At 36.6% G+C, this 24,564-nt stretch overlaps 3 protein-coding genes across 8 annotated transcripts in view; 2 read left to right on the plus strand and 1 right to left on the minus strand.

Moving 5' to 3' along the window:
• cadm2a (cell adhesion molecule 2a) overlaps window positions 1-24,564 on the minus strand; it is a 476,687-nt gene that overhangs the window by 209,853 nt on the left and 242,270 nt on the right. The window lies entirely within an intron of this gene.
• On the plus strand, window positions 99-2,469 carry LOC308683274 (C-type lectin domain family 17, member A). Its single transcript, XM_081353642.1, has 5 exons — window positions 99-338; window positions 437-730; window positions 881-1,008; window positions 1,605-1,711; window positions 2,135-2,469. The coding sequence occupies exons 1-5, from the start codon at window positions 161-163 to the stop codon at window positions 2,262-2,264; spliced, it is 837 nt and encodes a 278-aa protein (XP_081209768.1). The 5' UTR covers window positions 99-160; the 3' UTR covers window positions 2,265-2,469.
• On the plus strand, window positions 3,822-8,349 carry LOC308683278 (C-type lectin domain family 4 member E-like). The gene is made up of 5 exons (XM_081353648.1): window positions 3,822-3,894; window positions 3,988-4,281; window positions 4,433-4,560; window positions 7,565-7,662; window positions 7,763-8,349. The coding sequence occupies exons 1-5, from the start codon at window positions 3,873-3,875 to the stop codon at window positions 7,899-7,901; spliced, it is 681 nt and encodes a 226-aa protein (XP_081209774.1). The 5' UTR covers window positions 3,822-3,872; the 3' UTR covers window positions 7,902-8,349.

Here is a 24,564-nt window from a genome sequence, read left to right on the forward strand (position 1 = left end):
AAGATAAAAAAAAAAAAAAAACTTTATCTGTATCCTACACCAAAACATGTTTATATAAGCAGACAGGATATGACTGCTCAGTGTGGTCACATTGCTGTAGATAAATTTCAGCTTCTAAAAGCATCAGTGCACAGCAGCGTCCACACGAACAACTTACACCATGGACTCTAAAAGACAGAAAATCTGCAAGAAGACTCATGTCAATAGTGGCACTGAAGTACGAGAAGATGGTGAGGAGATGATCACTGATGCCAACAGAGACACAACAAGCCGTCATGATCTCAGGACAGAAACAGAGAACTCAGACACCGCAACACATCAAACACTTCAAGACACAGGTATTAAGACTCATTTCATTATAGTAACATAACTAACATGCACATTTAAGTCTAATGAGTGATTAGGAAATATTTATCTTCATATCTGTGATCTACAGGAAGTGTTTGTGTGAAGATCAGAGGCTCCAGAGCAGCTGCAGTGTGTTTGGTGCTGCTGTGTGTTCTTCAGCTCACTGCAGTCATAGTGCTGTGTGTCGAACTCAGTAAAATTATTGACCAGTTTAACATCAAGTACGGAAACCTCACAAAAGAGATAGAGGAATTAAAGAAAAGAACATCAATCTTGGACAAGAATATTAAGAATTTATCAAATGATAATAAAACCCTGATTTCAAACAAACAGAAATTACATCAGGAGATGACAGAACTTTGGCAGAAGATACGTGAAATGGGTAATAAAAAACTACACTAAAACTACACAAATATTCAATATTAAAAGAATATAGTTTATATGTTTTGGGTATAACCTGTTATAAGTAAGTTGTGTCAGTCAGTGTGGATGGGGGAAAAAGGGCTAATTGTTGTACTGGTTGTTTTTACAGATGGATGGAAGTGCTATCAATCCAGTCTTTACTTCATCTCCAAAGATAAAAAGAACTGGACTGAGAGCAGAAGAGACTGTAGAGAGAGAGGAGCAGATCTGATCATCATAAACAACAGAGAAGAACAAGTAAGTGAAAACGAATGTTTGTTTGTGACCATAATCAAGTACTAAATTATAGCTTGCAGTGACAAAGTCTGAGAAAACCTTCAAGGTAATTCTGAGTAGAGTATGCAAGCAGTGTGACGCTCCGCTCCATCTTCAGCTCTATGCCAGTGCGCTCCACTTAATCGCTCAGAATGATCACTAACAGACTACACCGCTGCAAAGTTATTTCAAAATTAGTTTTACCCCTAAACAAAGAAAGAAAAATCCTTTCGCTGTTGGTATATCACCGAACAGATCTTTGCTAACTCTTTCTCCACACTCCCTTTCAATTTCTTCCTCTTTATTCTTAACTTTGAAGAATACTGTGCATTTTGTTATATAAGGTATACAACTTAATTAAAACCATTTTTGAACTCCATAACCTTAGACCTATTCACATATTCTCGAACCAGCATATCACACAGATCATTCTGGGTTGAGCGAGAGGCCCTGAGCGAACTGAGCGCCGCTCTGCTCGCATGCTCTGATTCAGAGACATATTCATGTAGAAAACTGATTCATAAATGAAACAAACACTAAAACAATTAGTTTTCATCATATTTGTGTTGATTAATTAGGAGTTTTTAAAAAGAGTTCCTGGTGGTACTGAAGTCTGGATTGGTCTGACTGACAGTGATGTGGAGGGCACATGGAAATGGGTTGATAACAGCACACTGACCTCTGGGTGAGAAAACACTCCTCTAAAGCCACATTCACCAAACTCAGCATAGGCCTACAGCCTGTTCTGACTTTGTCTGTCTGTCTATCTATCAGCTATTCTGTAATCTTTCCATCCAAAACCACCAACTACAAAAATACTGGAAATGCCTGAGCAACCACATAACATGCCTTGGTAACTGATCAGAACACTTCAGCTACACCTTTGTAATCACACAGTACATCATACTAACCAACTACAACCACCCAAAACACCATAGCAACCACCTGGCAACACCCTAGCAATGCCAAACAAACACCTTGAGCAACTACATACAATCATTCTGTATATCTGTGTGACTATACGGCCATTAAAACTATAAATCATTTAAAACGGTCAGCATCATATCACACAGAAAGCAGCACTTGACATACTGCTGATCTGTTGCAGGCTCTGGGGGGATGGAAAACGCCTTGACAACACTGGCGATGAGGATTGTGCCATAAATCTGTTATCAGGGTTGGCTGTTAATTCATGTAATAAAACTTTTAAATGGATCTGTGAGAAGAACACATTTTAATTTAAATTGCTATGAAGGAGTATTACAACATGTTTGTCTCATTTCGCTTTTTGTTCTGAAACAAAGTTATAGAAGTTCCCATGTAATAAATCATCTTTATCATTAAAACAATGAGTACATTTATTTATGATTCTATTATGTTTTGTAAGTGATACATGTGTGCAGATTCTCATCCACCAAAATCACAATTAAAGTTGAAGTGTGTAAAATGCCTCACATTACTGAATGTGTTTATATACATTAAGTCAACAATTTGAGTGAGTTCGAGGGGTGACTATTTTTTTCCTTGAATTCTGTCTGGTGAGATTAGTGATGCAGAGACTACACACTTCACATTAAGAGGAATCAATAATTTGAACCATTAAAAATAATAATAATAATTTAATGTGAAAAAATTTGATTGCATTTATATCAAAAGCCTTAACAACATGACTAGTTATTCTAGTATATATATATATATATATATATATATATGTATATATACACACACACACACACACTACCATTCAAAGGTTTGGGGTCAGTAAGATTTTTTTTAAGTTCTTAAAAGAAGTATCTTCTGCTCACCAAGGCTGCATTTATTTGATAAAAAACAACAACAAAAAAACAGTAATATTGTGAAATATTATGACAATTTAAAATGACTGTTTTCTATTTTAATATATTTTAAACTGTAATTTATTCCTGTGATCAAAGCTGAATTTTCAGCATCATTACTCCAGTCTTCAGTGTCACATGATCCTTCAGAAATCATTCTAATATGATGATTTGATGCTCAAGAAACATTCATTATTATTATCAATGTTGAAAACAGTGTACAATTTTTTTTTCAAAATTCTTTGATGAATAGAAAGTTCAAAAGAACAGCATTTATTTAAAATAGAATATTTTCTAACATTATAAATGTCTTTACTGTAACTTTTGATCAGTTTAACTCATCCTTGATGAATACAACTATTGATTTATTTTATTTCTTTCCCCCAAACATAAAATTAAAATTCTTACTGACCCCAAACTTTTGAACGGTATAATGTTACAAAAGCTTTAGATTTCAGATAAATGCTGTTCTTTTGAACTTTCTATTCATCATAGCATCATGAAATAAAAATGTAAATAACTGTTTTGATAATAATCATAAATGTTTCTTGAGCATCAAATCATCATATTAGAATGATTTCTGAAGCATCATGTGACACTGAAGACTGGAGTAATGATGCTGAAAATTCAGCTTTGATCAAACGAATAGCCTAAATTACACTTTACTACATATTCACATAGAAAACAGCTGTTTTAAATTGGGAATAATATTTCACAATATTACTGTTTTTGTTTGTATTTTTAATTAAAAAAATGCAGCCTTGGTGAGCAGAAGATACTTCTTTTAAAAACATAAAAAATCTTACTGACCCCAAACTTTTGAACGGTAGTGTATATATATATATATATATATATATATATATATATATATATATATATATACTGTATGTAGAAAGGATATGACAATTCAGTGTGGTCACAGTGGTGTAGTTAAAGTTGATCTCTAAAAGCATCAGTACACAGCAGCGTCCACACGAGCAACTTACACAATTTGACTCTGAACGACTGAAAATGTGCAAGAGGAACAGCACAGGTATTGAGATTCATTTCATTATAACAACTAACACACACATTGCAGTCATGTGAGTAATTAGGAAACATTTATCTTCATGTCTGTCGTGTTCAGGAATTGATTCTGTGAAGAAAGGAAGATACAAAAAAGGGACAGTGTGTTTGGTGCTGCAGTGTGTTCTTCTGGTTGAGGCGATCATATTGCTGGGTCTCGAACTCAGAACAAAGACTGATGAGTATGAAAACAAGGAGGAATACTACATCCAAAATAGGAAAGAGCTACTTGTTAAGATCAAAGAATTGTTAAAAAAGGAGGATGAATTAGTGAATAATAATAACAAAGTGACTAAACAAAATCACCAGTTAAATGAGGAGAAAGAACTACTGTCAAGACACTTTCATCAAATGGGTAATCTTGAACTTCACTACAACTACACAAATCTTTAGATTTCATTAAAATGAAGGAGTGTTTCTGTTGTGTGTACCAGCTGTTATTAGTAAGTTTCAGTTTAGTGTAGATGAGAACAAACAACTCACAATTAAACTGGTTGTGTTACCAGATGGATGGAAGTGCTATCAATCCAGTTTATACTATATTTCCTCTGAGAAGAAGAACTGGGCTGACAGTAAAAAAGACTGTTTGAACAGAGGAGCAGATCTGATCATCATAAACAACAGAGAGGAACAAGTGAGTGACATATTAGCCATGTTTCCATTGACTGTGCAACTAAATATGTATGCATTTTCTTTTGTTAGCCTATGTGAAATGACAAATACCAGTTTGATTCAGAGATTGATGTGCACTCCTGACACAAATTAACAAATTACTGTCACTGTAACATTTTTTATTGTAAAACATTGGTCAAAATCTTAAGTCTTTGTGTAAAGACCAAACATTTGCTGCTGTCATGCTCATTTTGCCTTCTAGCTAGTTTTCAGTCAGCTGGTGAAATGGTGGGGTTGTGTGACGCAGGGTTGATAACACGCAGGGTTGATAACTCTCACACATTCAGCATGAGATTCAAGCAATTGACACTGTTCTCCCGATCTCTCGCCACACATCCTTATCTGACACAGTGAAAAAACATTGCGGAGCAAAGAGGACACAGTCAATGCACTAAATCACTAAAAGTCTTAGCTTTCAAATTTTTCAAGTACTTAAAATATGTCGTAACAGATCGATGTAGCACCTCAGATCAAGTGAATCGGGAATGCACTTGAACCAATTATCTCTTCCATTTTACTACTTGTTACAGGACAAAATAACATACATGAACATCAGAAGGTATATTAAAGTACCAGTACAACTTTCTGAAATGTAACGTTTCAATCGTGGATAAAGCAGCTTGTAAACAATCTCATGTAACGTTACATTGATCTCAGAAAAGCCATAAACTGTACAGTTAGCAAGAAAAATAAACTAGCGAGGAGCCTTTTGCAACATTAGTTGAAAATATTTTTTTTATCTTTGAGAAAAATGAACATGTAGGGTAAGGTACAACGAGGCTAAATAGAACACATGCGATAATATGATAGCAGGAAAAATGTATAGTCCTACAGGCCTATGTTCTAACTGAACATTGATGAATCAACACATTTTGTGGGAAAATAAATCATTAAAGCAGTTTGTTTTGTCTAAAAATCTTAAAAATATATGAGGTGGCGAGTAGCGCCTTTTACCCCACTCTGCGGGTAAAAGGCTCATCATGATGGGGCAAAAGGCCCCCATTATTGACACAAATACTTTAGCTAAAGTAATATGTTTTGCATAATAGCTAATACTTTTTCAAAACATTCACTTCAGCAAAGTTTGTACTATTTTATGTTTATTTTAATAAATAAAGGACATTTATTTTTGTTTAATAAATATATATCAAAGAAAGACAAGAATGGTCGACAACTATATCGCAGGTGTGAGATCTTGAAACTGGCAAGACTATTTCAAGGAAATATCCAACATCGTATTCCCACATTTACCGATTCCTGAAGGCATCCCAAATGCCGGCCCAATCCCTCGTATTACAACTGAAGTTGCAAAAGCCATTGAAAGAATGAACTCCAAAGCACCAGGCTTTGACAATCTGCCAGCAGATTTCTGGAAATTGAAGGAGCTGCAGGTCACCATGATTGAATGGCTAGCAACCTTCTTTTAGGCTATCATTGACTTCTGCCATGTACCAACTAACTGGACCACAATCATTACAGTCCATATTTTCAAGAATAAAGACAACCCAACAGAATGTTCCAATTACTGCCCTATACTCGCCTCTTGAAAAACTCACTAACTGGGTTCAAATGCTCTATGAGAACACCAGCAGTCATGTGAGATGTGCAACTGGCATTTCTGATAGCTTTCCTGTGAAGGTTGGTGTACACGAAGGCTCAGCAGTGTCGCTCGCTTCTCTTCACCCTGGTCATGGACACCATCATTCGAGACCTGGAACAGGGTGTCCCATGGGCCCTGCTATATGCTGACGGCATTATGCTGGCTGCCACCATCCGAGAAGAACTGGAACACCAAATCAAGGTATAGAATGACTGCCTCAGCAAATATGGCCTCCGCCTCAACATCAAGAAAACGGAATATTTGGAAACCAACCTTCTGATGGCAATATCCTGGTCAGTGGCGAAGTCCCGATAAAGAGAAACAGCTTTAAGTAGCCTACCCAATATTGCACCTGTAAAGTGACGGTGGTATCAATAACGAAGTGTTTGGGAGGGTGAACGTGGCCTGGATGGACTGGAAAGAATTCACTGGAGTTTTATGCGATAAACGTATACCAATCTGTCTCTAGTCAAAAATATATTGAATGGTAGTACATCCAGTTGCGCTGTATGGAGCCAAATACAGGCCAGTTACCAAAAGCACTGAGCACCCTCTCCACATTATGAAGATGTGCATGATCAGCTCGATTACTGATGCGTCTCACCTTATCCACTGCTGTACTGATACAATCCGGTGGAAAATGGGTGTTGCGCGAATTACGGAGAAAATGTCGCAAAGGCGCCTTTAGTGGTATGGCCACTATACCACTGTCGCTAACACCGCCTACCACTTAATGGTGGATGGGAAACGGCCACATGGACGACCAAAGCAAAGATGGCAGGGTAAAATCGATGGAGATATGACGATCCCCAAAATTAATATGAGGATCCGAACCAGGTGCTCGATCATGCAAAATGGCATGCCAAGATCCGAAGTGCGGACTCCACACTTGTGGAAAGTACACCCTAATACATTAGGATAAAGAAAAATAAATATATATATTAAAATAAATATTAAAAAACTAATGAATCTGAAAGCTTTGAAGGAGATCTCATAAAAATGTAATATGGCATTACAGTAGTAATAATAAATATGTTTTATTTTATGATATGATTAATATAATATTTGTATGATATTTTATGTGGCAAGTTTTGTGCCATATAGTGGTTCAGAAGAGAATAAAATCAACTGCACATTTAGCACCTTTAGCCCTGTTGTACCATACTTTTATATCAAAATGAATTGATACTGAGTAGAGATCAAAATCAGATTGCAAGCTTATAAATATAATCGTGAATCCTGAAAGTGGAAAAGCGGCTACTGATTAATTGATTCAGATTCATGATTAATTTACTTACATTGGATGCGTGTTAGGTTTTTTGTTTTTACATTTTACAAAATGATTTCACTCCTATTCTATTATTAGGAGTTTTTTAAAACTGATGAGGAAATCTGGATTGGGCTGAATGACAGTGATGTGGAGAACACATGGAAATGGGTTGATGGCAGCACACTGACCTCTGGGTGAGAAAACACTGAACTGATTATTATCTAATAAATGATTATTACAGTCTGTATCATATCACACAGAAAGCAGCACTGAACATCTAATGATGATCTGTAGTTTCAGCTTCTGGGCGCCTGGAAAGCCAAATAGTAACATGGGCAACGATGAAGACTGTGCTATGCTGTATCGATCAGAGTGGTATGATTATCCATGTAATAATGATTTTAAATGGGTATGTGAGAGAAAAGCATCTTAAAGGCTCAAAGATCGCCGATGGCCCAAGATTATTGTTGTTCAACATCCATTACTATGTGTTATATATCAATAACACAGACATCATATTTTTATACATTTAAGTTATATTCTTAATATTATTATTTTTTTGAGCTTATATACAGTATCTCCATATTAATAACAGTCTGAGTCTTGAACTGTAAACTCTCTAGTGTTGACTTTCTAAATATATGTTGGTTATGTGTCTATTCAGAATGACTTATGAGCAGCAACCTTTTTATTTTCGGTATGTCATTTATGTCCCATTTGCCAAAATGAGGGGTGTAGAGTAAGGGGTTAAAACAAAATATGATAAAATGTGATTGCTAATAGGAAGCATGTAAAAAAATTGTCTTTGTAAAAAATAGTTGTACTTTTTTGTAAGCTACAAGTTCTGCTGTAATCATCTTCATTATTAAATCATTAAGCAGAATAATATGTGTTTCTGTTATATTTTACAGTTTCATGTGTGTAGATTCTCTGCAGTTTTCTGTTGTTTTAATATGTAGCTAGAAGTGCCACTCAACATTTATAATAAAACTGTTATACTTCCGATATTTCAATTCCAGTGATGCCAAACGACCAAACGATGAGCTCCAACACACATCTGATCAAGAGTCTACAGCCTCACACTAGAACAACAGACTGATGTTAATGCAAGGCTAACGGCTAAATCTGGCTAATATTCACTTCCTAGACAAAAAAAAAAAGAAAGAAAAGCATTTCCTATGATGTTGTTTGAGGACACAGTAGAAATTTAGGGAATGTTCAGTCTTTATTTCCACAGATACATGACCTGAAAGCAGTTTATCTCTTGATAATGCACTTAGTGTGCTCTACAACAGCATCAGTCTGCTTTTAACTTATGGCTGCCTGACATGAGCATGCAAATATGCAGTGATATAGAACTGCCGTCTTATGTGAGGAAATGTCTTTTAGTAATAGAAACCACTTATTAGTTTCACATCCTCAAAAATGTTTTTTTTTTTTTTTTTTTTTTTTTTTTAGAAATGCTCGTCAAAAGCTTCCCTTAAAGATGCACTCTTTTTAATTTATTTTGCATCCAAATATTACAGAGAAATTAAAAATAATTTCAAAATATGTTACAAATCATGAGATAAAGACTCATACAAGTATTTTGATCATATCTGTAGCTTCCTTAGGCACAAACGGTCTGACCGACATGTAAATGCTAATTTTATCAACACAGGATATGAAGAAACACAACTCTGCTTCCTGGTTGACTTCACCGCAGCTTACAAGATGGAGATATTGTGAAATTCATGTTTTACTTTTAGATTGATATCATTTATAATAAAAAAATATAATAAATCTGCAGCATTGCAGACCATCAGCAACATCCAACACGTTTGATATTACCGCTCACTGACCAATGAACTTTAGTATGATTCAATCTGGCTTGCTATCGTAACAGCTCTATCCGGTGTGAGATCAGTTTCTAGTGAAAGTCTCTTGCGTATTTGTGGGCTAAGCACAATCTATACTAACTGATCACGAATCGTTTCAATCAGCTCTTGCAAAGCAGCAATGTAGTGTATAACTGTCTCGTGAGGCGCCTGACAGCGTTTACGGAAGGCACGCTCAGTTATGTTAACTTTTGGCACGAAGTAGGCTTTCAATGTGTTAGGCAATGAGTAGAAAATACCCTGTGTGCCAAGGCAGCGAAGCAGTACAGCTCTGTCTTTCATCCGGCCAGGCATCCACTGTATCATCAATAACTCATACCTGTAGATAATTTTCAAAGATCCGCAGCACACTCGGGAAAGGCACGTTAAAAACAGGAATCTTCTTGACCAACGATAGCGAAAAATGCCTAATCCTCATTGTCAATTTGTGGTATCTGTCAGGAGTTAATAAACAAACCACACGAGACAGAAGTAGCGAACTTCATCCATCTTGTTTACTCAATCCCTTACTCAAGATATTGGCCTGTTTCTTTAACTTTGAAAGTCACATGGTATGTTCACACTTTGCCGCTGACTTTGCACCTGCTGACAAAACCAGCAATGCAAGTTTGAGAGATGGCGCCCCGACAAATCTCGCGAGAATCAAGACTTGCTTTACGGCATGATATCACATACATCAATAACATATGAAGCAGGCTCTATGGAAGACACTAGCACGCATAGACGTGAATCATGGCAGAGTCGACGAAGAAAACGTGGTCGGAAGAGTTAAGGAAAAAAAAACGAGAAAGTGACGCATTAACCGGACAAGAGTCTCACTCGGTCAAGCTTTCACTCGTTGGCGAGGGCTAAAAAGCAGCAAAGGATGAACAGCGATGCAGCGATCATGAAAAATTACCTCATCAGTAGACATCTTCGAAAGGTTATCTGTGCCTGTTCGATGTCCGACGCTTCCATCCTACTGAACAGGTATCGGTATACAGGGGGGAGGGGATCAGGCCGTGAGTGCAGAGACGGCTCTACGTGAGTGGTATTTACGACAGTAACGTTAAATATAAGTACTCCACAACGACTCTGGGGGTTGCTGTTTGACAAAAACTGAAAACTGCATACTGTGCCTTTAATACATCTGAGATGATTTGACAGATGCCAGATTCTCTAATCAACCAGACAGTTTCTGGTACCATTGATTTCCATAGTATTTTTTTTTCTACTATGGAAGTTAATGGTACCAGAAACTGTCTGGTTACTGACATTCTTCTAAGGCCTAAAAAAAAAATTTGTTTGGTTCCGGTTTCCGACCGACCCTGTCAATTTATGTGCGACCCACATTTATTTTATGAGACTGGGGAAGAACGGTCTTTCACACATCGTTAATTAAATTACAGTTTCCTTTAAATGCTGTTTTACACCTAAGTAATCCGTTAAAAACCATTAAGTATTGCATCAAAACCCTTTAACTGTCAATTCCTAAAGTGAGCTATAACTTAAGGTTTGGAAATCGTAACATTAAGAGAAACACGGGGGGGGGGGGGGGGTCAACAATATATCGCGGAACAGAGAGGGCACTGACAACATGCTGACAGACAGGACATAGTTAACATTACCAGCTTACTTTTAATATGAAACAAAGTCTCATTTGGTTATTTCACCTTTCAAATGTGGTCATTTTTTAAAGAAATGTAAACAATAAATACCGTTTTGTGGCTCTTGAATGTGTCGAACAGATCGCTGTAAGTTAGATCATCAGTTAAAACTAACTGATCGTCTCTTGCTTCTAGTTAATTTATAGCATCAAAATCAAATAAACCACATAAATGAACATAACAAAGAATGTTGTTTGACTACAAAAAGATGTCTGTACACTCCGTTTTTCAAGTTCAAATCCTCCATGTTAATCTACTATGAGATCGCCTGTCAAACTCCCGCGAAGGCTTTTTGTGTGTGTGTGTGCGTTTTGCGTGTCTATGGCAACAACAGACTTTAAACGGGAATACAGAATCACTGTCGTAAAAGTTTGATTCGCCCGCGTAAATTAGTAATATCAAATACAGTAGCGTAACTTTAGCCTAGTCCATAACAACATATTATTCTTTCTTTTGCAATGATGGACATGTGTAACGTGATAATTATTTGCCCATGCAACACTAGCATGTCAACCAAAATTGTAAAATTGGGTTTAAAAACATTTGAAACCGTGCTTCAAGAAGTCAAAAAATGCTCTTGTAGATTCGTATCAGCTGCCGGCAAAGTCGACAGAGCTGAGAAATGGACAGACCTAGCAAGCGATGTGGTGTCGACACCAACTCACCAGCTTGGTTCGGTTGTCAGTGGTGTGACGTCCTTATTTCAGTTCAGGTATTTAGTGAGCAGAGTCAATGGCTGCCATAAGTTTCCTTAAGTTCAACGGTTTGAATTGTTACATTTTATTTTGAAGATTTTCTGAGAAGATTTGTATTGAGGTTAATACTATTAAAGATATTAGATGAAACATTGCTTGAGATGTCTGGTTTTTAGTAGAAAAAAGTACCGGTACACACATTTAAAATCAGCGCGTGTGTGTGTGTGTGTGTGTAAAACTGCCACTGGAGGAAAAAAATAAATAAAATATAAAAAAAACCCTACCGACCCATGACCTCAACTGACAACCAACCGGAACCAAACTTTTTTTTTTTAGGCCTAAATATCTTCCTTTCTGTTCAGCAGAAGACAGAAATTCATACAGGTTTGAAACAACATGAGGGTGAGTATATGATGACAGAATTTTCATTTTAAAGTGGAGTATCCCTTTAAAAATATCTGGATTCAGTTGTCTGAGATTACTGTGCGTTCTTGTGTTCATTGGAAAGGACAGATATATCGATACCTGAAACCATGATCAACAATGTAGGGATTGGCTGGCGGCAAGACAGCAACATGATGACATCATATTAAAAAAGAAAATCACACGTCTGACAAAAAACTTGAATTGCTGGACCTTTATAAGGAAACAGTAGTATGATGAGCTGACTGTTGACTACTGAAAAGGGTGTTAATGAACTTCCATTTGTTGTGCATTATGCAAAATGGCTATCATGGCACTATAAAACCAGACGACTTCCTGTAGATGCTTGTTTTAAGAAAAAAAAAAAGACAAATTGATGAAAATGACCAATCGAATATTGCTGAGCATACATAAAAGAATATTTCACCAAAAACAACACTTCTGTCATCATTTATTTTTTGGTGAACTATACCTTTAAATTGAAGCTTAAATAAACTCTCCTCTGATCTCCTGACTTCCTTCAGCTATGAAGGTCTTTTCAAGAGGCAAGCATTCAGATGAGACTAGGGCTGTGTGATGGTGTCGCAAAATAGCCTACATTGTTTACGGCAAAGCTTTTTCATCATTTGGATGACTGCAATCTTACACGCCACCATGGAGATGCAGGCAGAAACGTGAATAGCAGCATGAAGTGAAGGGGAGACAGAACCGGGTGGCTCTGAGTCCGAGCAGGAGAGGGACCAGCCAGGACCTCTGTAGCTTGGACATGGTTTGGTTAACTTTCTCTATGTTTGATTGACTTTTTTATTTTGATAATTAACAGGCTGTGATGTCAAGTTAGCAATGCTAGAATAAGTTGTATGCATATGAGGCGCCAGCGTGATCACTGGAATTTTTGTCCTTCTGAGGAACCTGTTACTCCATAACATATGGTCATACGGATAGAAGCAAGACATGATTCAAAACTGTTGTAAGCTGGCGCTCGATCGGCCCAAAGCCAGCATCCGACCAGCACGGAAGGTCTTTACGTGTTACTGTCTTTTCTCGAGGCAAAGTATTTTTTGATTAAATGCAAAACATTTGAAAATGTATTTTCTCGTTATTTCATAAATGACTCCATAAATGAAAAGGTTTTAATGATATCTGTGCATCATTAAATGTTAGCGAATGTTTGACTATTCCTTTTAACTCTTTAATGAAAATAATGTCAAAGTCAGTTAGAATAATCAAATGTAACAATTTATTATGTCAGATAAATGTATCATGCCAGTTTCATAATTAATTAAAAGATAATCAATACAAAACATCAAAAGCCCCCTGCTGCTTCTTATTATATAACCAGAAGCTTTCACATGGAAACATCTGAATTTTCATTCTGAGTTGACACCTTTGGGTGTAGGGAGAACATTTGTCTAGAGACCAACCTCCTTGTGTGCCAGTTATCCCTAAACTCAAAAAAACCTTATTACCTTTTACTTATTTGGGAATGAGACCAGATTTGTACCAGTCGCAATGAGACATTTCAATTTTGATACTAAACATGTATAATACTCTGTTAATCATTCACATTAAACCATCTATTCTTGGGTGAGTTTTTGGTGATCTTCGCATGGGGGAGAAGGAGAGGGTGATGAGGGAAAGAGATGTAGATTAGGATGACTCTGAGGTGAGACTTTTGTCTCAATAGTGCACGAGGGTGAGTCCAGATGTTAATTTCCAGAGAGGTCCTTTGTCCTCTCAGGGTCTGGTCGCTCTTCAACCAGACTGTCCGGCACCTCCTAATTTCTCAATTCTTACAGTTTTGTAAAGCTTTTGTAAAATACAGAAAACAAGCAGGATGCCGTTTTCTGCTGTCTGTTTCCTTTCCTTTTGTTAATCTGTAATTATTTAAGTGAAATAGACTATATTTCTCGTATAGGCCTATATACAAATTTTTTATATTTTGTTTTTATTCTGTTTTCTCTGTTCACAGAAGCGCTTTAAGTGTGTGATGTGACGTTGTCTAAATCCACGTTCTACACTATCCTGCAATTGTCGCAGGTTTCAAAACACACAACAAGCTGCATATTACCCGATATTCATTTTCACTGAAATGTAGGCCTTTGTTTGACAGTTGGTGACGTATACAGTATATCCTCGGAAAAACAAACGCCAGCGCATTGCCATTGCAACTTTCCTATAATGACTTGACAGCTGAGCGCAGGTATTCACTCACGTTGGATAGGCTATGCGTCAATATCCCATTTGCACAGTCTGTACCATTTGAATTCGTGATTGGTTGACTGCCAAATTAAAATATTTAACAGAACGATAAAATAACGTTATTAATTAACAAGTTTATATTTGGCATTTTATATAGCAATATTTTATGTTGGACCTGTAATCATTTGTTTTTGAAAATTGTTGTATATTTCATTCATATTTTGTATTTCTACATTCTTAATCAAACATTTTCCCAGAAGTTCTAATAAAGGGAGAAAAATAATCACATATGAATGAGTAGGCTATATACTTTGAAATGTAGAAAAGAAATAGTATTTTCCATGTTGTAAATATATATATATATATATAAAGTAATTGATTCAATTTACAGAAAAGGTACTATATTGTGATATATATCGTTATCGGGATATGAGATGACTCTTATTGTGATACGAGATTTTGGTCATATAGCCCAGCCCTAGATGAGACTGTCTCTCCCACTTTGAGACAACCTTAATTATATTTTTGTCATTAGAATGAAGAACATGAAATAAAATATGCTTTTGTATGTGTCTTGGCCTTTAACCAGCCTACAGACAGCTGGTGTCTCATAGAACTGCAGGTGATACTAAGTTTCTTACATTGTAAATCTGTTCTGAGGTCTTAAGCTTTATGTTCTGGAAACAAAGACTGATTCTGATATTTCAGTCAGACAGTTAAACTGTTAAATACATGTATGCATTAAAACACCTGAAGAAAGCCTGCAGTTGACTTCATCATGACACACATAATGAAAAATGTGCTCATTATATCTCTGAAACCATTTGAAACTCATCTAGTCGACTCATTGGGGAAATATGCAGTGAACACACACATTTAATGTCAATACCCAATCAAGTTTAAAGGTAATAGAAACCAGGCACAAGTATTTGGGGCCATGGAAATGCCCTCTGAGGCCCTCACCTCTCTGCTTCATCAATTTACAACCTTTTCCAGGACTTCAGCAACCTTTATTGATTTCCCACTTTGATACAATTATTGGATATTTGTACTGTAGTTGAACTGAGAGACATTCAGGAGAGAAGGGTTTATAAATGGGTTTTGGGACAAAAGAAATTTAGAAATGGCACTAAGGATGGAGGTGAAATTAATACACCCAAAACTCCTGAATATTAAATACATGACACGACAATCAGCCACTAGTACTAACTGAATCATTACAAATAAGTTGGTATGTATAAGCTAGCCATAGTAGCATTACAGCTTACAGTTGCCATGATGAAAAAAAGAAAAAGAAAAAGAAACAATAGTTTTGCAGGTATGACATCACTTTGTAGGCCAAAATGCTAAAGCGAGTTAGCAATTTAGCATTTCCGGTTCCATTGTGCCAAAGTCCATGTTTTTTATTTTATTTCTTTTTTTTATGGGTTTTTGGTTAAATGGCTGAAATGTGGAGAACACAAGCTCTTGACACTTTCACATTTTATTTTACAACATAAAATACATCAGTACAACCCCACTCGTGATTTTTTAAGCTGTTATGTGTCTTGAAAAAGGCGGTTGAAAACAAGTGGCTAAAATGGGACTACAGAGGCAGTCGGGGACATTAAACGTCATCACGCCGAACATGTTAACTCAGTAGGGCCCTATAATTTCCGCGATCACGGAATCGCGGACGGAATCGCGGAATTGGCAAATTAACGCGGAATCTAGTTTCAACGCGGAATTTTACATATTTGGAATAAAATTCTGTTTTTGTGTGGGAGAAAAACGTATGTCTGAGGAAAATCGCATATTACTGAAAGAACGAGCAAAGAGAGAGGCCCGGTGTAGAAGTCGATTCTGTTCCCTATCGGAATTCCTGTTCCCCCTGAACGAGCTGTGTCTGCTGACAGCGCATGCGTCAAAGCCTTAATAAACCTGAATAAATCAAAGCCTTAATAAACATTACATTGAAATCTGTAATAATGTTTTAAATTTGAAAAGAAATAATCTGGATTGAATTGACAGATGGGGGAAAATTCGCTTCTAATAAAAATAAAAACAATAAAAAACGCTTAAATTTCGGGAAAAAATACAATCCTTTTTTAACCTTTTGGCTTCCCGTACATCCAGTTGTGCTTCTTGCTCGTATTCAGTTCTGATGGTAGGCTTACGCATGATAACTCGACAACTACGCATGATTTGTAGTATGATTTGCTTAAAGGGAACAGGAATTCCGATAGGGAACAGAATCGACTGCTACACCGGTCGCGCGCGCGTCTTCAAACTGTCTTGCTCTCTCTCACTCCCTCGCGCTTATTAATTTAAATCAATTGAGAATTGACACAATGGTAAAAGATCGGAAGAACAAGGTTTCACGTGAAGCATTCGGATATTTTTTTCCTGAATTAGGCTATACCGCTGTGTGTGAATTGTGCAAAAGAAAAAAACTTTTTTACCTTTCCTTCTTCTCTGAAATGCGTTCCGCCCATTCAGCTGACATAAAAAACACTTTCAATAAACTAAACAAAACCTATCCAATGATGAAATGTTTTCTGTGTTGACAAATCTTGTGTGATGTCCTTAAACTGCCGGGATAATCACACAACGCGTACAAGTCTGCTAATGATACGTCCGATTCGCGAACTAATGACTCCTTTGAACCGATTCACTTTAATGAATGGTTGGTTAAAACAACTGATCTGTCCAACACTGAATCGGTTCGGTGTATAACAAAATCGGTAACACTTTACAATAAGGTTCCATTTATTAAACTAACTATTAATAAACTGCACTTCTACAGCATTTATTAATCTTTATTAATGTTAATTTCACCATTTAGTAGCCTACATTATTTAAATGAAAAGTTGTATTTGTTAAGATTAGTTAGCTTAATGTACTGTGTGAAGTAACATTAAAAATACAGGGTTAAGGTTAACCTAAGATTAACAAAGATTAATAAATACAGTAACAAATGTATTGCTCGTGGTTCATGTTAGTTAGCCTAATACATTCACTAATGTAAACAAACCAAACCACATTTAACACCTCTTAAAATGAGAATTTTGTTTGTTACCTCAATAAATTTAGGGTCATTCCTATTTTATTTGTGTACATTTTAATCATTAACATTAAAAACACTCTTTTTACGACTAAAATTACAGTAAAGGGTAAAAAAAACCTGAATTCCCAAAAATTAAAACGGAAAAAACGGAATGTGCAAAAATTAAAACGGAAAAAATGGAATTTGGGAAAAAATAAAACGGATTTTATAGGGCCCTAACTCAGTCCACTTTTACAGCCTCGATATGCTCAAAATTGTGCTCTTCTCAAACATTCAGGAAAAATACTTTTAGATAATAAAAAAAACGATTGGGTTTTTGTTGAGGGAACCAGTGTGATGCTAACTGCTGACTGACTCTATGAAAAGGAAACAAAATTTATACATTTAAAAATCTTGTTTCTGTAAAAAAATTGTTACAAAATATTTGCTTCCAAATTGTTCTACAAGAAAAATGTTGCTAAAAATAATAGTGATACAAAATAAGACTTTCTTTAAATACAATAAAATCAAATAAAAATATGTTTCCAAAAGACTCTAGAAAAACACTGTTCCTTAAAAAATGTAACAAAATAAATTGTTGAAAATTTTCAACAAAAACTAATGCTGCTTTAACAAAAAAAAAAAAGGAAAAACAACAGGGAAAACTAAATACAATAAATAAAAAAAATGAAACCATACAATTTTATAAAATTGCACAGGTTCTAAAACTTTGCTTTGTTTGCTTAAGAAAAAAACAAAAAAATGAATCGATTAATTAAATAAATTTAAAAAATCATTTTTGCCTCAGGGTCAGTAAAAATATCACCAGTGCAAGTCAGAATCTGAACTGCTGGCCCGTTTGGGGTGCCTGAAAAAAAATAGTAAAATAAAACAACTATGTTGTGATTGTCGAGCCCTGACAAGGTCACAGCAATCAGCATGTACATTCCTGCAGCGTTTTGTGTAATCTTCTTAACCTGAAACAATTTCCGACAATAACATGCGACCATAAGCCAACACTATTAGAGATAATGAGACATTTATTCAAATGTGATTGCATGACTCTCCAACCTAATCTGGGTTAAATACAAACACCCATTAAAAGGCCTTGCAGTGGCTTTGTTTGAACGAGATTGTGACTATAGTGACAGAGTGTGTTGGGTTAATTATGGCCGTCGTCCACTATTAGCAGTGACGAGGCCACATTCCACCGGTCTGTTCTGATAACTTTTGGCCGTCTGTGTAATGAATTGCAATTCAGTGCGGAGAGGAAGCTGTGTATCAAAAACAATTAGACTCGATCACACTGACTCATAATCACCCTAATTATCTGTATTTGCATCCTGATTAAAATATTTATCTGCTATGATAAGATGCCACACTGTATTTATTTGAGACGGACTGCAGCGTGCGGTTTAAGACAGATGGAAGATGGCTAGATAAAGAGACAAATGAAGGAATATCAGGAGGATACAATGACCCGGCAAATCCGGGGAAGTTTTCCGAGGCCTCTCGAGCCCTTGTAGGCAATTACTGACAACTAAAACACAGCCTGACAACAGGAAATCCTCTTTCCAGATCACTCAGTGTAACACCTCATGATTTGAGATGGCCCGGTCACTTTGTGTCATTCAGTAACTGTCAAGTTCAGACCAAGCAGCCACAGAAATTGCTATGGGAAAACGGCATGGACCAAAAAAAAAAAAATGCTCAAAGAGGAGAAACCTGATTCCATCAGAAAGAGGAGAGATAAATGGATTCTATGTAAAGGCTGTTGAGAGTGAAGCGAGAGAGAGAGAGACATGCAGATAAACAGCAGCTCGTGTGTGAGACAGACAGAGTGAGAAAAACAGGAAACGCCTCTCAACTCTGTGATTTAACGGTCCGGAGAGCCGTGCCTGGCGGCAGACGGGGAAACAGTTGGCATGCCTCTCATTACGGTGTCATGCTAGTGTCCCTCTCTCTCTTTGCCACCTGTCCAGCATACCTAATGCCACCCTGGCACTCTGCCACCTCCATTGGCTGACATCATCAAAGCGAGCGAAGGTGGGGCGTCACCCCAGACTGGCAGCAAAGAGATAGGAAGTTGTCTACTGCCATATGTTTTTGCCCTTCCAAACCACAGGTCATTACTGCCACTTTTTTTAATTATTTAAGTTTAATTAACCCGTCTATGTGGTCCCTCTTATGGGCCAATAGCTTGATCCTGACAGAAGCCGAGGGTCTTTAGAAGTGCTAAGCGTTTGTGAGATCACAGAAAAGCAGTCTGTAATCACATCGTCTCCACAGAATGCTCAACACCATGTCTGACAAAACTGTTGGACAGCATCAAACTCCAACAGCTTGACAAAGAGACAGTACTTTCTTCCCAATGTGCCGTTATAATTAATGTTGAGAATTGAGAACCAATTGATTTTCATTACATACTGTACAGCAAATGATTCACATGCAAAAGTCTTATGAGCAGTTATTTTAAAGTGAATCAAAAACATGCAGCATGACGAGTAAAGTCTGTTTCTCAAGTTAATTGTTTTCCTTTTTTTTTATTTTTATTTTTAATGAATCAAAAGCATACAGCAAATCTGATTCCTGAGTTAGAGACTCTTACAAATGGCTCTTTTAGGAATCATAAAAATTCATAACAATTAGTGAAGTCTGATTCTCAAGCTAATGGCTGTTAAGAGTTGACTCTTTTTAGTGAATCAAAAACATACCTACATGAAGTCAGACTCCTTAGCGAATGACTTATGAGAAGGGGTGGGACAATTTATCGATAAGGTGATATATCGTTGTCCTCCGTGCGATACGAGAATCGATACGCTGGCGCCAAGTATCGATATTTTAATTAATAAAATAATGTGCTCTAAATAGATTTCTCTGCTCCCGGCGTCGCTACTTAACGCTCCTCGAGGTGGCGCTCAACACATAAATGAGAGAAACGTGAACATAAGTTAACTAGCCTAAGAAAAATAGTTTTTTTAACAGCATGGCAGACAGCAATGGGAGTAAAATAATACATGTTTAAGTCCAAAGACTGGATGCACTTGCACTTGCAAACTGGCTTTTATACCATTGATGGGACAGACATGTTGTAAATAGACGCCTCTGACGCTCTTCACCGAGCACACATCCATAATATATCCACTGACAGACGCTGCTTTCAAACGCTCCCGTGTGTATCTGTGTAAGCGCTCGATAAAGAGTGTCAAAGACAACATGTTTTTGAATCGTTGATCATTGTAGCCAATCACAGACATATTGAGCACGTGAACACCGTGACCAATCAGACGTGTTTAAGAATCCGCTCAAAAATGCTGAGGGGAAATGCTGGTATCGTCACATTGTTACAATTTTAAAACACCAAAGTCGGTACCTTTGACAACACTCTTCCCAGATTTATTTTAAGGAAGCTGGTAAACACTGAGATGTTCCCAGGTTTAAATAAAATAGGTTGGTAAATTTTTAAATGTACCAGGTTTATATAAAACAAGTCGATAAGCAGTTAAATGTGTCAGTTTATACACAAAGTTTAAGCTTAAGTAATAAGCATAAAAGGTTTAATTTACTTAAAATGTTAAATTTAATAGAGTGAATACATTTAATTTACAGACTGAACAACTTTTTGTGCTGTTTTATAACAGTTTGGACTTGAATAAAGAGAGAAAACCTGCAATTAACCTGTTTAAAGGCATTTTATGTTCATTGACAGATATCGTGATGTATCATTATTAGGGCTGTCACTTTACGTTCGAAAATCGATTGCACAATCGATTGGACCAACCAACGCAAGTTTCGAAAACGAAAATAGGGAATCGATTTTAACGGTCTTTTCTCGGAGCGCGCCCAGCTCGTCACGATACGCCCGCAGCGAACGCGCGTCATACAGCAACTGCAGGCTCTGACAAACACGCATAACAGCAAATTATCTTTCTGCATAATGTTTCTCTTTTTACTACAAAACTGTGAATTCTGCCGGTATGCAGACAGTCTCATGCATTCAGATGCAAATTCGGGCTACGCGTCTACAATCGCCTTCATAGGCGAAATTTGTTTGACATTTCTAATTGTAAAAACAGCCATGCTGAAGACTGCAGTAATGTTGTTCATTGATGTTATGGCAGTTCACTCTGCTTATTGTTTTTCGAGAATGTTGCACTCCTGTTTGTCATTGTGCACGAAACTTCACGCCAATAAATCATCAGAAATATTTGCTGACTTGTGCGCGTCTCAAGCGCCCTCTTTACGTTCGTCCTAATGCCTGTTAGTTGTCCATGGATTTGCCCATATTTTGCGTTTAAAATGGAAACGTCTTTAGACATGGAAAATCGATTTTACAATCGATTCAATGAACACTTATGTCTCAAAAATCGAATAGGATTTTTTCACAAAAGTGACAGCCCTAATCATTATAGGATTGTCTAGCAATATATCGATTATCGCAGAATTTGCTGTATCGTGATATTATCAGTATTGTGAGCCGTGTAACGAATTCACAAATTATTTTTTTAGTGAATCATAAATATTCAGCACAGCCAATGAAATATGATTCTGGAGTTAATGGCTCTCACTAGCCAGTGAAACCACTTTTAGTGATTCAAAAAACATACAGGTGCTGGTCATATAATTAGAATTTCATCAAAAAGTTTATTTATTTTTTTAGTAATTCCGTTAAAAAAGTGAAACTTGTATATTATGTAGACTCATTACATGCAAAGTGAGATATCTCAAGCCTTTATTTGTTAGAATTTTGATGATTATGGCTTACAGCTTGTGAAAACCACAAAATCAAAATCTCAGAAAATTAAAAACAGTAATCCCATGGTCATTGAACCAGGTTTTGGTTATTTTGGCAGTGTGGGCAGGTGCAAATCCTGCTGGAAAATGATGGAAGCATGAAGTGCTCTGAACATGTCCTGGTAGACGGCTGCGTTGACTCTGGATTTAATAAAGCACAGTGGACCAAAGTCCTCTTTTCTGATGAGAGCAAATTTTGCATCTCATTTGGAAACCAAGGTCCCAGAGTCTGGAGGAAGAATGGAGAGGCACACAATCCAAGATGCTTGAAGTCCAGTGTGAAGTTTCCACAGTCTGTGTTGGTTTGGGGAGCCATGTCATCGGCTGGTGTTGGTCCACTGTGCTGTCCACTCAATGCAGCCGTCTACCAGGACATTTCCAGAGCACTTCATGCTTCCTTCAGCAGACAAGCTTTATGGAGAGGCTTCCTTCATTTTCCAGCAGGATTTGCACCTGCCCACACTGCCAAAATAACCAAAACCTGGTTCAATGACCATGGGATTACTGTGTAATTACTGTGTGATTTCATGTAATATTCTAATTTTCTAAGATTTTGATTTTGTGGTTTTCACAAGCTGTCAGACATAATCATCAAAATTATAACAAATAAAGGCTTGAGATATCTCACTTTGCATGTAATGAGTCTATATAATATAGAAGTTTCACTTTTTTTAATGGAATTACTGAAATAAATCAACTTTTTGATGATATTCTAATTATATGACCAGCACCTGTACACCTCAACCATTGAAATCAAATTCCCAAGCAAATCACTCTTACAAATGGTCCATTCAGCATGAGCAGTTAAGTATGATTCCCAAGAAAATGATCTTGGCAGGTAATAATGTACATTTTTGATTCACTAAAAAGCAAATCAAAAATCATAACGTGTTTTTAATTAGCTTTTTAGTGAATACAGCATAAGTAGTATAGTCTGATTCCCAAACAAGTGACTCTTATGAGTGATTTTTATTCCCTTCACTACAGAAAATATAATACATGGAAAAAGTCACAGATACTGTAACAAGATTCAGCCAGTCAACAGCAGGAGCTTGTAATCTAACACTAGCACAACCTATTAATAACCTTCCCACAATCAATATGCACATTAGTACTCCTGTATAATTCAATACAAATATAATTCAATACGTCCCTTGCACTAAAAGGCCCATATTAGGCTATATTAAGAAGGATATGAAACCATATCATACAATTCAGTTCTTAAATTGCACCCCCTATGGACATGAACATCCAAACCTCCATGTAATTAGAAACTTTTTTGTTTGAACTTTCTGCCATGACCTTTTGACAGCCCTGTAAACAAATGAACAAGCATTCCCTCCCCTCCACTATTCCCTTGCAGCAAGGCCTCTTGGGTGATGTAGTCCATACTTGTAATACTGAAGAGCCTGTCTTCTCAGGTGTACATTTTCTTTTTCATTCTCTGCAATACTCTGTTAAGGCAAAGCTGTCCTAAATGCAATTACTGTACACAGCAGAGCGGAGCGGAGAGTGTCCGCAGGGATCGCTGGTAAACAGGATGCAGTCAGGGGGTGCGGGAGTTCTGCTGCTACCTAATTTAATTGGCGCAGCTACTCAGCTAGCCCCAGGTGACCGCTACATGGAATCTTTATAAAGAATACGTTAAATCCCCCTAGGCTATACTGATGCATCTTTTTTTTTCAAGATCCCTTCGTGCTGAGATTTTTTATTTTTTTTATTGCTTTCGCTCCATCCCTGAGAGGAACTGTTGTCGGCATGATGAGTTTATAAGGAAGATATTAAGAGTGTAAACAGTGATGGTACCGCTGAGATGAAAAATAAAGAAGAGAAATGGTTTGCAAGGAAGAGAGAAACCATGACAAAGAAAGAGAGGATGGTAACTGAATCCAAAAAGCCTGCTGTTATTTCTTAGTTGTATTAAGCTGCGGATGAAAAATTATTGCACCAAGGCAGCCCATACTTCAAAATCTTTATGAAGAAGAATTTCAGTGTTAATCACTCAAAATTATCAAGTATAAAATTAAGCTGTGGGCAATAACTATATACCCTTACATAAGTTGATTTAAGTTTGTATACACAAAGCCTGAGATTTTATGGGGACATATTATAGCTGCCATTAAGATTTTTTATATATAGGTTTAAGCAATTTAATTGCTTATGTTGTTTTTTTGCAGTCAGGTTTTGTGTTTCCTGTTGAATTCAAGCCATTTATCGACATACAGATGCAAATATCTTACAAGTAACGTTTAAGTGTTAAAACAAAACCCTACAAAACGATTATTAAAAAAAAACATATATTTGGATGTTATAACAATAATAAATAAATAAGCAAACAAACTTAAACTACCGTTCAAAAGTTTGGGGTCAGTAAGATTTAAAAATTTTAATAAAAGCGACAGACATTTCTGAAGGATCATGTGACACTGAAGAC

This window comes from Scardinius erythrophthalmus (genome assembly GCF_964197995.2).
Source record: "Scardinius erythrophthalmus genome assembly, chromosome: 23".
Classification (NCBI taxonomy): domain Eukaryota; kingdom Metazoa; phylum Chordata; class Actinopteri; order Cypriniformes; family Leuciscidae; genus Scardinius; species Scardinius erythrophthalmus.

Coding starts and splice junctions, on each gene's coding strand:
- LOC308683278 (XM_081353648.1), top strand. CDS start 3,873: ATGTGCAAGAGGAACAGCACAG. Junction 3,895..3,987: donor GTGCAAGAGGAACAGCACAG/GTATTGAGATTC, acceptor TGTCGTGTTCAG/GAATTGATTCTGTGAAGAAA. Junction 7,663..7,762: donor GGCAGCACACTGACCTCTGG/GTGAGAAAACAC, acceptor GATGATCTGTAG/TTTCAGCTTCTGGGCGCCTG.
- LOC308683274 (XM_081353642.1), top strand. CDS start 161: ATGGACTCTAAAAGACAGAAAATCTGCAAGAAGACTCATGTCAATAGT. Junction 1,009..1,604: donor TAAACAACAGAGAAGAACAA/GTAAGTGAAAAC, acceptor TTGATTAATTAG/GAGTTTTTAAAAAGAGTTCC. Junction 1,712..2,134: donor AACAGCACACTGACCTCTGG/GTGAGAAAACAC, acceptor GATCTGTTGCAG/GCTCTGGGGGGATGGAAAAC.